The following is a 12,156-nucleotide window of genomic DNA, read 5'->3' on the forward strand; positions in this document are numbered from 1 at the left end:
ATTGCCGCGCACTGCGACGCAGAGTACGCTCCCACACAACTCCCTCTCTCCTCTTGACGTACATGCGAAGTCGATCGTCTCTCTCTCTCTCTCTCTCTCTCTCTCTCTCTCTCTCTCTCTCTCTCCCAAATGATGGCTCAAGGAATAACACCCAATGGGCCCGCTGATCGGGGTCCTATATATATTATTTTGCGGCCCTGCCGAGCTTCTTGGTTTTCTCAATGGGCCCGCAAGGAAAACTTAAAAGCCCGACGGGCCCACAAGGAAAACTGAAATTCCCGACGGGTTTTTTGTAGGTTTCCAAGTTACTCTTAACCGGCTTCTTTGTGATCATGTTAAGTGTGATTATGTAAATGTGTCAATAAGACCTTGTGATCGCACAAAATTTGTGGTAATTACGTAAATATTAAATCACTGGAGAGGAAAAACACGCAATGCCATCTTATCTCGTGCTAGTATTGACCTTGCTTTTTGCCATAGCTAGGATCTCTGCTTTGACATGTCGAAGCGCTTGGATCGATCACGGTTACTAAGTTCTTGTGCAAGCATGGTCTTCTCGCATCTCCATGTCGTATCTGAGGCAGTTTTATGCTCATCTTGAGCTAGAATCGCCGCAAGAACATGCCCTTTCCAATTCACCAATGCTTCATCCACATGCACACGTGTCGAAGTGCTAGAGCTCGGCACAGTCAACAGTCGCGTCTTGTCAGTGGTGAGTTGATTGTTTGCTTCCTCCTCGATGGCACCTTGCGAACCCTTCTCATATGAGTCTTCTACTCTCTGTCATCTTCACTTGCCAACGGGACCCAACAACATATGAAGTCCTTTCAAGTTTCGGATTCTCAGAGGGTCTGTTACCCAAGGTTGAGTCTGAAAATCGTTTATAGCAACGCGGAAAAGCGGAATTGAGAGCTAAAAACTGCATAAGAAAAAGTTGAAAAGCTCGTTGTTTTTGGGTTTTTTTATTGATAATTGACAATTGATAATTGTTATCATGGTTGTCGATAGAGATCTCCAATCTCTGGTCGGGATTGAGCCAAGTGGCTCAATACCCTGGCCTTATTTGAAAAAAGGAGATTTGGCTCACCAAGTAAAAACTCTCGTTGTTCCTAGGGTTTTTAATTGATAATTGATAATTGTTATCACGATTGTTGATAGAGATATCCATTCTATGGTCGTGATTGAGCCAAGATGCCCAATACCCTCGCCCTATTTGAAAAGAGGAGCTTCGGCTCACCAAGTATAGAGGGAAGTTTTAATGTGGTAGGAACAATCTCAAGAGACCTCAATCAAAGATCTATCCTGCGAGTTTTGAACTGGGATAACCAATCTACAACACTTGCGTGATACTTCTTGGTGACATACTGGCTCGTTTGTTAGTATATTCAATAGCACACCAGATTCCCTGGAATCTCAAATGTCACGCATTTCTCCACTCTACAATGCCAAGGTTGAAACTGAATGCAGTCAGGTGCACAATCATGACTTTGAAATTATTCGTGTAACCGGTCCAACACCCGGCCAGTGCTGATGCTGATACCAAACGTCACATATAAAAAAATGTGAACTGGCGCAGCTCAGCAATCAGCTCTCCCTGCACGCATGGCATCCCTCCTCGCTTGTCGTCTGAAGCTTGCGCCCCTCCTCGCATATCGTCTGCAGCCTCATGCCCCATTGAGGGTGCCTCGCCTTGCCTCCCCGTCAGTCATCGGCTGCTTGCGAGGGGATCCTTGCCGATTCCTATTAATAAAATATTTTCTAGGATTGGGTACCCCATAATACCTTCTTATTATTTGAGGAACGAGGGGACGGGTCCACCTTGAGGTGCTTGATTCTCTTTGGAGCTATGTGATTGTCCTGAGTATGTAATACTCTCACAGTATTCAAACCTTCCTTATTTTTTAGAGACCGTCCGTGGCCTTTTGGTTTCAAATGGCATGTGCAGCAGCAAAGAACGTCAAGTTGCTGTGATGGGGAATATGCGGAATTGCAGGGGCAGAGAAGGTATGGCATTAGCAATAGTGTGCATGCAGATAGTGGGCATGCAGCTACAGGGAAGTACAATAAGCGCAGATGAGGAAGAATTTAGCATAAGCAGGCAATTGGTGTTTGAGGTACTCTCCTCCTTCAAGCTAGCCATCAGCAATGATCCACTTCAAGCCTTGGCCTCTTGGAACACCAGCTCTTCCGCCATTAACCCCTGCACCTCCAACTGGACTGGTATCTCGTGCCAATTCCTGTCCAATGGCTCCCCTGACCTCATCTCCTCCCTCTCCATCGACCTCCACAACCTCTCCTTGCACGGCTCCGTCTCTGTCGACCTCGCCCGCCTCGGCCCCGCCCTCTCCTACATCGACCTCAGCATCAACCTCCTCTCTGGCACCTTCCCCTCCCTCTCCAACTTTTCCACGCTCCAAAACCTCTACTATTTCTCTCTTGCCCAAAACAGCTTCTATGGCCCCCTCACCCTCCCCACTTCTTGCTTCCCTAGCCTCCTCTTCCTCAGCGTTGCAGAGAATTCGTTCTCGGGTCCACTCCCTGCCGATCAGCTCTCGCGCTGCCCCTCTCTGCAACTGTTGAATGTCTCCAACAACCATTTCACAGGCTCCTTCTTCCCATCAGGGCTTGGAAATCTTACTGGGACGCTCTACAGGGTCGATGCAGGCATTAATAACTTCTCTGGGCCCATTCCCCCATCTATTGGCAACTGCTCATTGCTGAATTTCCTCAGCCTCCCTGACAACAACTTCTCTGGTCAGATACCATCTTCCATTGGCCTGGGATGTCCCAACCTCAAATTTTTCTCTCTAGTAAGCAACAGCCTGAGTGGAGATATTCCAAAGGAGATGGGAATGCTTTCACAACTATCCTACCTATCCATCGGATACAATAAATTCACTGGCAAGATCTTCAGCGTCCTCGCAAATTGCACTGCATTATCCACCTTGGACATCAGCCAAATGCTCATCACTGGACAAATACCGGATGATATTGGATCGCACCATCCAAATCTTACATTCCTGAACCTCGAATTTAACTTGCTTACGGGCTCAATCCCTGAATCGTTGGCGAATTGTTCCCGCCTTGATTATCTGCTTGTGGGCTTCAACTACAATATTTCAGGTAAATGAATCTCTTCTCATTCACAAGTGGCATCAAATTCCTCTTTCTGAAGATGAAAATTCCTCATCGTTATTATGTAGCATTATGCAAACATATATAGTGCTAGACTTGATGCAATTGTGTCGGCCAGGAATGATTTCACCGAGGTTATTCGAAGCCCAATTCATCAGCCAGCTAGACCTACAGCACAATTCATTGACCAGCAGCATCCCGCATCAGATAGGAAACCTCACCTCCTTGCAAAAAGCTTATCTTAACAACAACCAGTTTACAGGGAGCCTTCCAGAAGAGCTGAGCATGCTAGCTTCGATCCAAGCTCTCGCCTTTGAGCACAACTCCTTGTCAGGCAATTTCCCGAATCAGCTCTTCAATTGCACCACCTTGATTTACCTCAACTTACATGACAACAGGTTCCTAGGGCCCATCTCGTCTTCCATCGGCTTCCTCAGGAATTTGGAGGGATTTGATGCATCCATCAATCAGCTCACAGGACAGCTACCTTTGGAACTCTCTAATTGTACCAACCTCAGATCAATCTCCCTAAGCAACAATATGCTGAGAGGTGAAATCCCCACTTCAATCGTTGATGGTCTTGCTACAAGTTGCCTCTCATTCGAACTCGCACACAACTTCTTGACTGGTCCAATACCAAATTCAGAGTTTCAACACATGACCTTTCTGCAGACTTTGGATCTCTCTTACAACCAGCTCTCTGGTCCCGTCCCCTCCGGACTTGCAGGTTGTGCAGACCTCCAATCCTTAAACCTGTCTCAAAACAAGTTAGTTGGGCCCATTCCCTCTGGACTTGGAGGGGGGCTGCTTAGTTTAATAGACCTTAACTTGTCTCACAACTCGATAAACGGTAGCATTCCAGAGGAATTGGGCCTTCTCCAGCCTTTGCAGCAGCTAGACTTGTCTTCCAATGCTTTGTCAGGAACAATTCCTTTAGAGTTGGCAAATTTGAAAGGCTTAAGGTTTCTCAATCTGTCTTACAACAGCCAACTGCAGGGCAAAATTCCTGATGATGGGGTCTTCGGCAATTTGACGAAGACATCTTTCTTGGGTGATCCAATGCTCTGCGGCATTGCTGTCAATCAAACGTGCACCATCAGTTCTACCACAGAAGGTTTTTACAAGAAGTGGAAAATTGTGAGCATTGTAGCGTCAGCCTCCGTTTTCCTCATTGTTATTGTTTCCATCTTGATTCTGCTTCACTGTTGCAGAAGAACTCTCAAAAAAGGGAAATCACAGCTGGTGGGAGCCAGTTGGGATTTTGATCCTTACTTGAGACTCACCTTGGAGGATATCCAGCAAGCAACCAGCAACTTTAGTGAGGACAATATCCTTGGTGTTGGAGTCACAGGAACTGTATATAAAGGCACCTTGAGGGATGGAACGATACTTGCATTCAAGAAATTCAATCTGGACAACAGGTTGGTTGTTATCTCAAATGAAAGTTTCTGCACTCACTTCTCCCATCACAAAATCCTATTAAAGGTTGAGCGACTACTCTCATGACATTTCTTCCTCAGTCAGGCATTGAAGTAAAACGGGTAACAGAATGAGTACAAGAGGAAATTAGAGAGATTAACCACAAATTAGTGTTAGACCTAAGTTGCGATATGAAAGGATCAAATAGTGGCCCCAATCAACACCACAATGAAAAACAATTAAAAAATCTGCAAGTTGAACATGACAAGAGCCCCGACAACACAAGCCCAAACCAAGTGACATTTAGGTATCCCTTTACCTGAGAGTGCCTGTGCAACATGAACCCACAACCTTCCTTTTGTGCAGCACTGCACAAATCTGTTTGTACTTCAAAAGCTTCATGTTGTACTCGTGCCTGTTTTTTTTTTGTTGATTGAGAGACAGCTCAATTCAGTCCTTCATTGGAGAGCTTCAATCCGTGGGACTGATCAGGCATCGGAACTTGATCAAAATTCTGGGTTACGTCTCCAATCAGCTGGATGCCAACATTTTGATACTCGAGTACATGCCAAATGGAAGTCTACATGACCAATTACATGGGCAAGATCAGGGAGGGCTCTCATGGGAAGCTCGTTTGCAAGTAGCAATGGGTGTTGCAGAAGGATTACTCTACCTTCACAATGACTGCCCTACCCCAATAATTCACTGTGATCTCAAGCCTCAGAACATACTCTTTGATGAAAACATGGAGGTTCGCATAACAGACTTTGGTCTTGCGAAAGTATTGGTGTCTACCACGGAAACATCTAGCCTCACTGACAATATGAAAGGCACCTTTGGATATATGGCTCCTGGTACATCAAAACTCTTCTGACAGTTCCATTTATACATCAAATTTTCTAAATCTTAATTACCTGCCTGTGGGCATTACATGCTTAGTGTGGGCATTACATGCTTAGTGTGGGCTTGTCAATCTACCTCACTACTTGTATGTTGTTTTGGCAGAAATGGCATCCTTTGGATACATTTCAAGGAAATGTGATGTATACAGCTATGGAATACTTTTGATGGAGTTGATAAGTGGGCGTAGGCCTTTGGAGGAGGGGCATGTAGAATTCAGCAGTGAAGAAGATGAGGGCACGACGATGGCACTAGTTCAATGGATTGCTGCCAAGTATGATGCTGATGAGATGCTCGCTATAGTGGGCAAGCGCCTGCAAGAAACATTTGGAGAAAATGAGATCAATCAAATGAAGGAGCTGGTTCGTCTGGCTTTGGAATGCACACAAACAAGTCCAAAACAGCAACCAACAATGAAGCAGGCGGTGCAAGTTTTGTCCTCGGGATCTGCAGCTTCCTCTATTGAAGGCTTGAAACTCATTCACCGGATAGACCCAAAAGAAGCAGCTTTTGACCCCTTTCCATTCCTAACCCAAAAGAAGCAGCTTTTGACCCCTTTCCATTCGTAGCCGTGAACTCCATTCTTAGACATCACAGAGCGCTTGTAAAAATTCTTCTGACAAGTTGAGGTGCTTCTGAAGAGAAAATGAGGCGCTTCTAAATGTGTACTCGCGTAAACAAGGCGTTTGGAGGCAAACGATGGCAATGCCTTTCATTCTGATCAAAGGGAGGGTTGGCCAATGCCAAAGAATGTGTCCATATCAAAGAATGTGCCTTTCATTCTGATCAAAGGGAGGGTTGGCCAATGCCAAGGAATGTGTCCATAAGCATATCACGAAGCACCACAAGAAAGCCTTCATGGAACAATCAGAATCAAATCCCATGAAACAAAGGCAGTCAGATCAATGTACCTAGAAACAACCATTCCACCAGATACATACCTCTCTAGTAGCGTGGCAAGGGCCGATACAAAGTGTGTCGATATTGGCTCCAGGACCATGAACCTGAAAGACTTAATTGTGAAATCTACAACTAAGCCTACAATTAGATTTAAGTAGGTAAGTAAACCTGCAAACTCAAACTCTTAACTATGAATCATGGTTATTTTCAACTGGTATTAAAGTACATATGCCATACCACTCACAATTCTTGTCAAGGAGTGAAAATAACATTACAAACCAAAATGAGGACATCATGTCTAAACCAAGGACTAGTCTTTCAAAACCAGTGTGTACTCGTATGGAACCATGTATGTCATACCACTTACAGGAACTTCTAGTTTTCGACCTTTACCACTAGATCAAACCATGAGCAGATGTGAAAGGAAACGTAGAACAGATTGCCAAGGCCAGCTGTAGTCATTGCTAGCAGTTCATAGAGGCCACATATAATGACGATTATTGCTGAGAAACTGCATGGGACTAGACTAAGTACTGCCCAATTGCAAGGCTCACATTTGCTGTGAAATACGGTTGGCCAATACATACTGCAAACATGGAAGGTTTGAGAGCCGAAGTTGCTGGACTTCTCAAATTGACTGTATCTGTTGAACTGCCATTAGTGACCAAACAGAAAAGCTCTAAAATAACATGTAGAGTTGAAATAGACAAAACATCTTATTGCCTTTCTTGCCGATCATGAAAAAACGGAGAGTATGTAATGCCACAATACGGTATTAAAAGGAACAATCTGTCAAGATCTTGTTTACAAAACTCCAATTTGTAATTATCAATTGAGGATTTGATGCAAAGCATGCTCAACCATATACACATTGGATAATATGACTGGCTAAGTGCAGCTTTAGAAATATATCTTTCAATTATCTAGCTGCATACTTGTGATGTGGGGAACATTCAACAACAACAGGTGCTATTTTCCTTTTTGATACACCAAGGTGAATAAAAGGTTCATGCTGCTACGGAAGATTTGTAAGAGTTGCCTATTACCACCATTTGCTCGACTTCTGGAGAATGAATCTTGTTGTGTAGGATCATTGCCAAACCAAGATGGGCTCCTTTGATATCCCCCTATGATATTTGGGCTCACCGCATTGCTGCCAGCGCTGGATTGACTACTAAACAGATAGCTTTTGTCCTCAAAACCGATGTCAGAAGGTGGGGACGAAGGAGAAGAAGAAGCCCCAAAATGAAATTGCCCAGCTGGGCTCCCTTCTCTGCTGAGGCGATTTTTGCCCCTAATGTTTACGACACGCACCCTAGAGCGACTACCATAGCTGCGGTGGCATGATTGTATCTGAGAGGAAGTGTCATCTCTTCTGTTCAAGGTCAGTGCATAAGTGTTGCCAGTTCTCTCACCATCATTGGAAGCAGCATCCTCTGAGCTTGTAATGGCAGGAGGCTGTGTCCCTGCCAAAGGCACAATACAAGCTCAATACAGAAATAATTTTGAATAGCATTCAAAATTCCTTATACAAGGATACTAACTGATAGACATAATTCCTACTGTGAAAGTTGAATACATAGATACCCCTCAAGAATGAGGAAATTCCAAGAAAAATCGATTTGAACATAATAAAGAAATCACCCACATTGCTTGATAACAGACCATGCTGCCATGGCTGCATTTTTCTCTGCTTGCTTCTTGGTCTTGGCTGGCTCTCCTGCAAAAACCCTTCCGGCAACTTCCACCAGACATTTGAAGACAGGAAGATGTCCAGGTCCGAGCCTCATGGTGGTGTACATAGGGAGAGACAAACCAACTCTTTGTGCCGTCTCTTGCAACAAGTTCTTGCATGCACTAGTCTCATCCTATACAGAAAACCTATGCAATCGACATAAATCTACAATGGTGCAGTACCCAAACTAAGAATACAACAACATATTTCAGAATCTAAAGAATATTCAACTAAAAAGGATAACTTGCAAACTCACCAGAATTTTTGTAGCAAGGGACTGAGAAGGGCCCCTTTTCGAGAGCGTGTTCAATGCAATCTCAGCAGCAGCATGTTCTGCTTGGCGGAGAGTAGTACAAAAATGGGGGCTCTCAAAGATCTCCCCATTGAAGTTGACGGTTGCCTTGAACCTAGGCGCATGATCCGGTCCTTCCCTGATGCAAGAGTAAGCAGGCAGATTGAAGCAGCTCCTCTGGGCAAACTCCTGCAGCTGGTTTTTATACATACCTGAGAAAAAGGCAAGGAAAAATCAATCATGCAAATAGAGCATCGGGTGATCGCAGCAAAGCATATCATTGATTTAATTACACTAAGGAAGGAAATAAACATCCGAATTAGAGTATGCATCGCATACATCCGCACCATTGCTTGCTTCAATATAGACAGAGCTAAGTCTCAATCTCTCTCTCTCTCTCACATGTATCAGTTTTGTATCAGTTTTGTTTCATTTGTCTTTCCGATAGACGGATGACATACACACCATGTACATTTGATTTGTCTCATAGGCCGATTTCGGCCTGACATAGACGTTAAAAATCTTTCTTTCTTTCTTTCTCTCTCTCTCTCTCTCTCTCTCTCTCTCTCTCTCTCTCTCTCTCTCTCTCTCTCTCTCTCTCTCTCTCTCTCTCTCTCTCTCACATGTAATCAGAATACGCAACTGGAAAGAGCAGCATAAAGAAACATGAAAACTCGAACGCTTCACATCCATGGATGTAAGCTCACATGCCCATAAACTAACAGTTGATTGCTTTCTCACGTACAAGGTTTAGAGCAAAAAGAGCCCATTCATCAAAAAGAGTACCCACATGCAAACATTGGTGGGATGACTGAGTGCATTCGTCTTACTGAATTATGCAGACCAAGGTACAAATTTCGAATCGAGCGCAGATCCATTTGCAGCTTGTTGTTGCGAAGCTCTTTCTTTGGGTATGCGCCTTGCCTGCGATCCTTTTGATGCATAAGTGCGGAGCAAGGTGAACGTCTCTTTGTGGGTTCGTGCTACAAGGAACAATATCTGCATTTGTTTTTTGCTCTTTGCTCTTTGAAGAACCTGCCAAGGGTAGAGAAATCCATGGCATTATTATTATTATGTGGGCAATACTGGCAACGAAGGCTGAGCAACACTAACGGAAAGAAGTCAGCTTCACAAAAGATGCAGGAAAGCAACAAAAAACTTCAACGAAGTAAAAATGGAGGTATTTTGAAAATGACGTCCGTAAGATGAGTAGAGACAGACCTTGATGAGTTGGGAGGGGTTGCTGAGAGCGCAGATCCATTTGCAGCTTGTTGTTGCGAAGCTCTTTCTTTGGGTATGCGCCTTGCCTGCGATCCTTTTGATGCATAAGTGCGGAGCAAGGTGAACGTCTCTTTGTGGGTTCGTGCTACAAGGAACAATATCTGCATTTGTTTTTTGCTCTTTGCTCTTTGAAGAACCTGCCAAGGGTAGAGAAATCCATGGCATTATTATTATTATGTGGGCAATACTGGCAACGAAGGCTGAGCAAGACAATGACAAAGGGAATACGCACCAAGCTCCAGTTGTTCAAGTCTGAATGTGCTGGGTAGTTTTTGCAAGTTGCTGGATTTGCAGGTTTGAAAAGAGAATGGTTCGAAGAATTGACCTGTCTCTTTCTTTTTTGGAAGGTCGTATTGAAGGACCTCAGACAAATTTGAGTTTTTCAATTGAGTATTGGAAAAAGAGATTTTTGATTTGCTTTAGTCAACTTACTGGAGCAAGAGATTGCTTGTCTAATAGAATGTATATAGCGTCATGGTCTGACCAGTATACTGGAAAATTGTTTGTTTCAGAAGTAAAGCAAGATTTAGTCATCCAGATGTGATCAAGTAAAGATGCATATATATAGTGGTTGGTAGTGTATTTCGAATGTGTAAACCACATTTCGACATCATGCTTTGTAAAGCTAGTTGTTGATGAGATTTTTTTAGCATGTCAACATTGAAGTCGCCCATAATAATCAAGTTTTCATTCTGCGAGCATCTTGTTAATATCATGCTGAGAGTGGCTAAAAAAGACTCGAACTTGTGAATATTTGGAGATCGGTATAGCGTTATCAAATGTATGTAAATTTTGCTACTGTGTTGCATAGTGGTTTCAATGATTTTGTAGTCAGTGTCAATGTAAATATTTGTTTTATTAGGTACGAGAGAAGATTTGTATGCGATAGTGGTGTTATATTTTGTTTGCATAGTTATTATTTTGAACTTCGTATTTGCATTTAGCAAGTCTATGTGAAGTGTATGTACCTCTTGAAAACAAGCTATGTCGCTCTTCAATATTAGTGGATGAACTTTGATATCTTCAAAGTACTTACATAATGACCTTATGTTTAGAGACATCATCAAAATGTTGTTTGGATCAACTTTTCTGAGTGATGGCGTGGACAGTTTCCAACGCGCTTCTGAGGAGAGTCTGGAGGTCTCGTTCTTCACATTGTCATCTACAGTGAAGTTTGAACTAGGTAGAGGATTTAGGAGGAATAGGTTTTCCGTGGTTCGAACTCGTGAGAGTGCAGTATATGTTAAACCATGCCTAGTACATTTGTCGGGCGAGAAGGCTAATTGATCGAGTGAGAGTCCTTGGGAGCGGTGTATAGTTCTTGCTGAAGCTTGTTGAATTGGGAACTGAGTTCTACAGACTCTGCTAACATTGCTTTTTCCTAGTTGGAACTCTTTCGTTACTGGAAATATACATGTCCACGTAGAGCCAATGCCAGAGGTATACAAGTGCTTATTTTTGAATCGTGTTTCCTTGCCTATTTCTTTGTTGTAGAATTCAATCCACATTACCAATTTTTTGTTTAAAGTTACAGCAGTTTGGAAAAGTCCGTCTGCTCCATTTACAAGCCCGTCATTTGTATCGTAGTTTCTTGCACATAGCTCAACCAGCATTAACGGCTTTATGTTCAGTACGTTGTGCAGTCCAACTGTTTTGTTTGCGTCGCTCAAGATTGTGGAGGTGGTTACAGGGGGTGTGTCTACCGCAGTAAGTGTAAATATTGGCCCTTCCATGAGCTTGAATATAACGTTATTATGTTGTAATGTTCTTTGCTGTGTATAGAATAAATGGGGTATATGTATGTTATGCAACACTTTGTTGAAGCATATGTTATTCAATGTTTTGACATCAGTGTTCGTTTGTTCATTTTTCCTGATCCGGTTGAGAATATTCACAAAGTTGGTGTCAGTTTGGCGCATAACTTCAGTCAGTTCATATTGTTTAAAGTGTGCTTGCCATACATTCAGACTCAAGGGGTAATAGTTTGTGAAAACCCACTTATCTCTCGTACCGGGGGAAGCTGGTATAAATCTCCAAAGCAAAGTACATGTATACCTCCAAAAGGTATATGATGTCTGTGTTTAATTGTTTGGAGGCGTTTGTTGATGTTCGAAAACATTCGTGCTCCCAATAGCGAAATTTCGTCTATAAAAAGTACCTTCAGCTCCATATAGACCTTGGTTAAGGTATCTAGTTGTGAGTCGGGAAGTTGTGTTAACATTTTTTGGTTTATAGGTATATGCAGAGCCGAGTGAATTGTTGTTCCATCAATATTGTATGCTGCTTTTCCTGTGTATGCGAGTTTGAGAATTTTTGGTTTTAATGGGTCGCTCTGCTTATTATTGTTGTAATATCTAGTAAGTTGTTTAGTGATTGTTTTTAGAAGAATTGTTTTCCCTGTTCCAGCGCCTCTTGTTATGAAAGCGAAGATCTGTTTCTCTTGCTCGTACCGTACTTTGTACATTATGTCGTCGAAGAAAATTCGTTGCTCATA

The 12,156-nt window shown here is 43.0% G+C and overlaps 4 protein-coding genes across 5 annotated transcripts; 2 read left to right on the forward strand and 2 right to left on the reverse strand.

The window, feature by feature from the left end:
• Nucleotides 1-561: 561 nt before the first annotated feature.
• LOC147459630 (uncharacterized) lies at nt 562-3,137 on the forward strand. The gene has a single exon (XM_086510844.1). It carries the CDS (start codon nt 1,938-1,940, stop codon nt 3,129-3,131), a length of 1,194 nt encoding a protein of 397 aa, XP_086366970.1. The 5' UTR covers nt 562-1,937; the 3' UTR covers nt 3,132-3,137.
• Nucleotides 3,138-3,207: 70 nt separating this feature from the next.
• On the forward strand, nt 3,208-6,023 carry LOC147459631 (LRR receptor-like serine/threonine-protein kinase RGI5). Its single transcript, XM_086510847.1, has 3 exons — nt 3,208-4,556; nt 4,999-5,408; nt 5,560-6,023. Exons 1-3 carry the CDS (start codon nt 3,208-3,210, stop codon nt 6,021-6,023), a joined length of 2,223 nt encoding a protein of 740 aa, XP_086366973.1.
• A 70-nt stretch (nt 6,024-6,093) lies between these two features.
• Nucleotides 6,094-9,365, reverse strand: LOC147459632 (double-stranded RNA-binding protein 2-like). 2 transcript variants are annotated; one of them, XM_086510846.1, is made up of 7 exons: nt 9,212-9,365; nt 8,346-8,593; nt 8,003-8,222; nt 7,501-7,820; nt 7,401-7,417; nt 6,396-6,458; nt 6,094-6,308 (listed from the first exon to the last, which is right to left on the reverse strand). In XM_086510846.1, exons 2-7 carry the CDS (start codon nt 8,589-8,591, stop codon nt 6,287-6,289), a joined length of 888 nt encoding a protein of 295 aa, XP_086366972.1. In that variant the 5' UTR covers nt 8,592-8,593; nt 9,212-9,365; the 3' UTR covers nt 6,094-6,286. The 2 variants fall into 2 exon arrangements, with proteins under 2 accessions (XP_086366972.1, XP_086366971.1); XM_086510845.1 differs by lacking the exons at nt 6,094-6,308; nt 6,396-6,458 and having other exon boundaries at nt 7,130-7,820; nt 9,212-9,363.
• Nucleotides 9,280-10,265, reverse strand: LOC147459633 (uncharacterized). Its single transcript, XM_086510848.1, has 4 exons — nt 10,095-10,265; nt 9,895-9,987; nt 9,603-9,799; nt 9,280-9,416 (listed from the first exon to the last, which is right to left on the reverse strand). Exons 1-4 carry the CDS (start codon nt 10,263-10,265, stop codon nt 9,365-9,367), a joined length of 513 nt encoding a protein of 170 aa, XP_086366974.1. The 3' UTR covers nt 9,280-9,364.
• Nucleotides 10,266-12,156: the final 1,891 nt, after the last annotated feature.

Source organism: Adiantum capillus-veneris, chromosome 4 (assembly GCF_014529385.1).
Source record: "Adiantum capillus-veneris isolate H3 chromosome 4, ASM1452938v2, whole genome shotgun sequence".
NCBI classification, from domain to species: Eukaryota; Viridiplantae; Streptophyta; class Polypodiopsida; order Polypodiales; family Pteridaceae; genus Adiantum; species Adiantum capillus-veneris.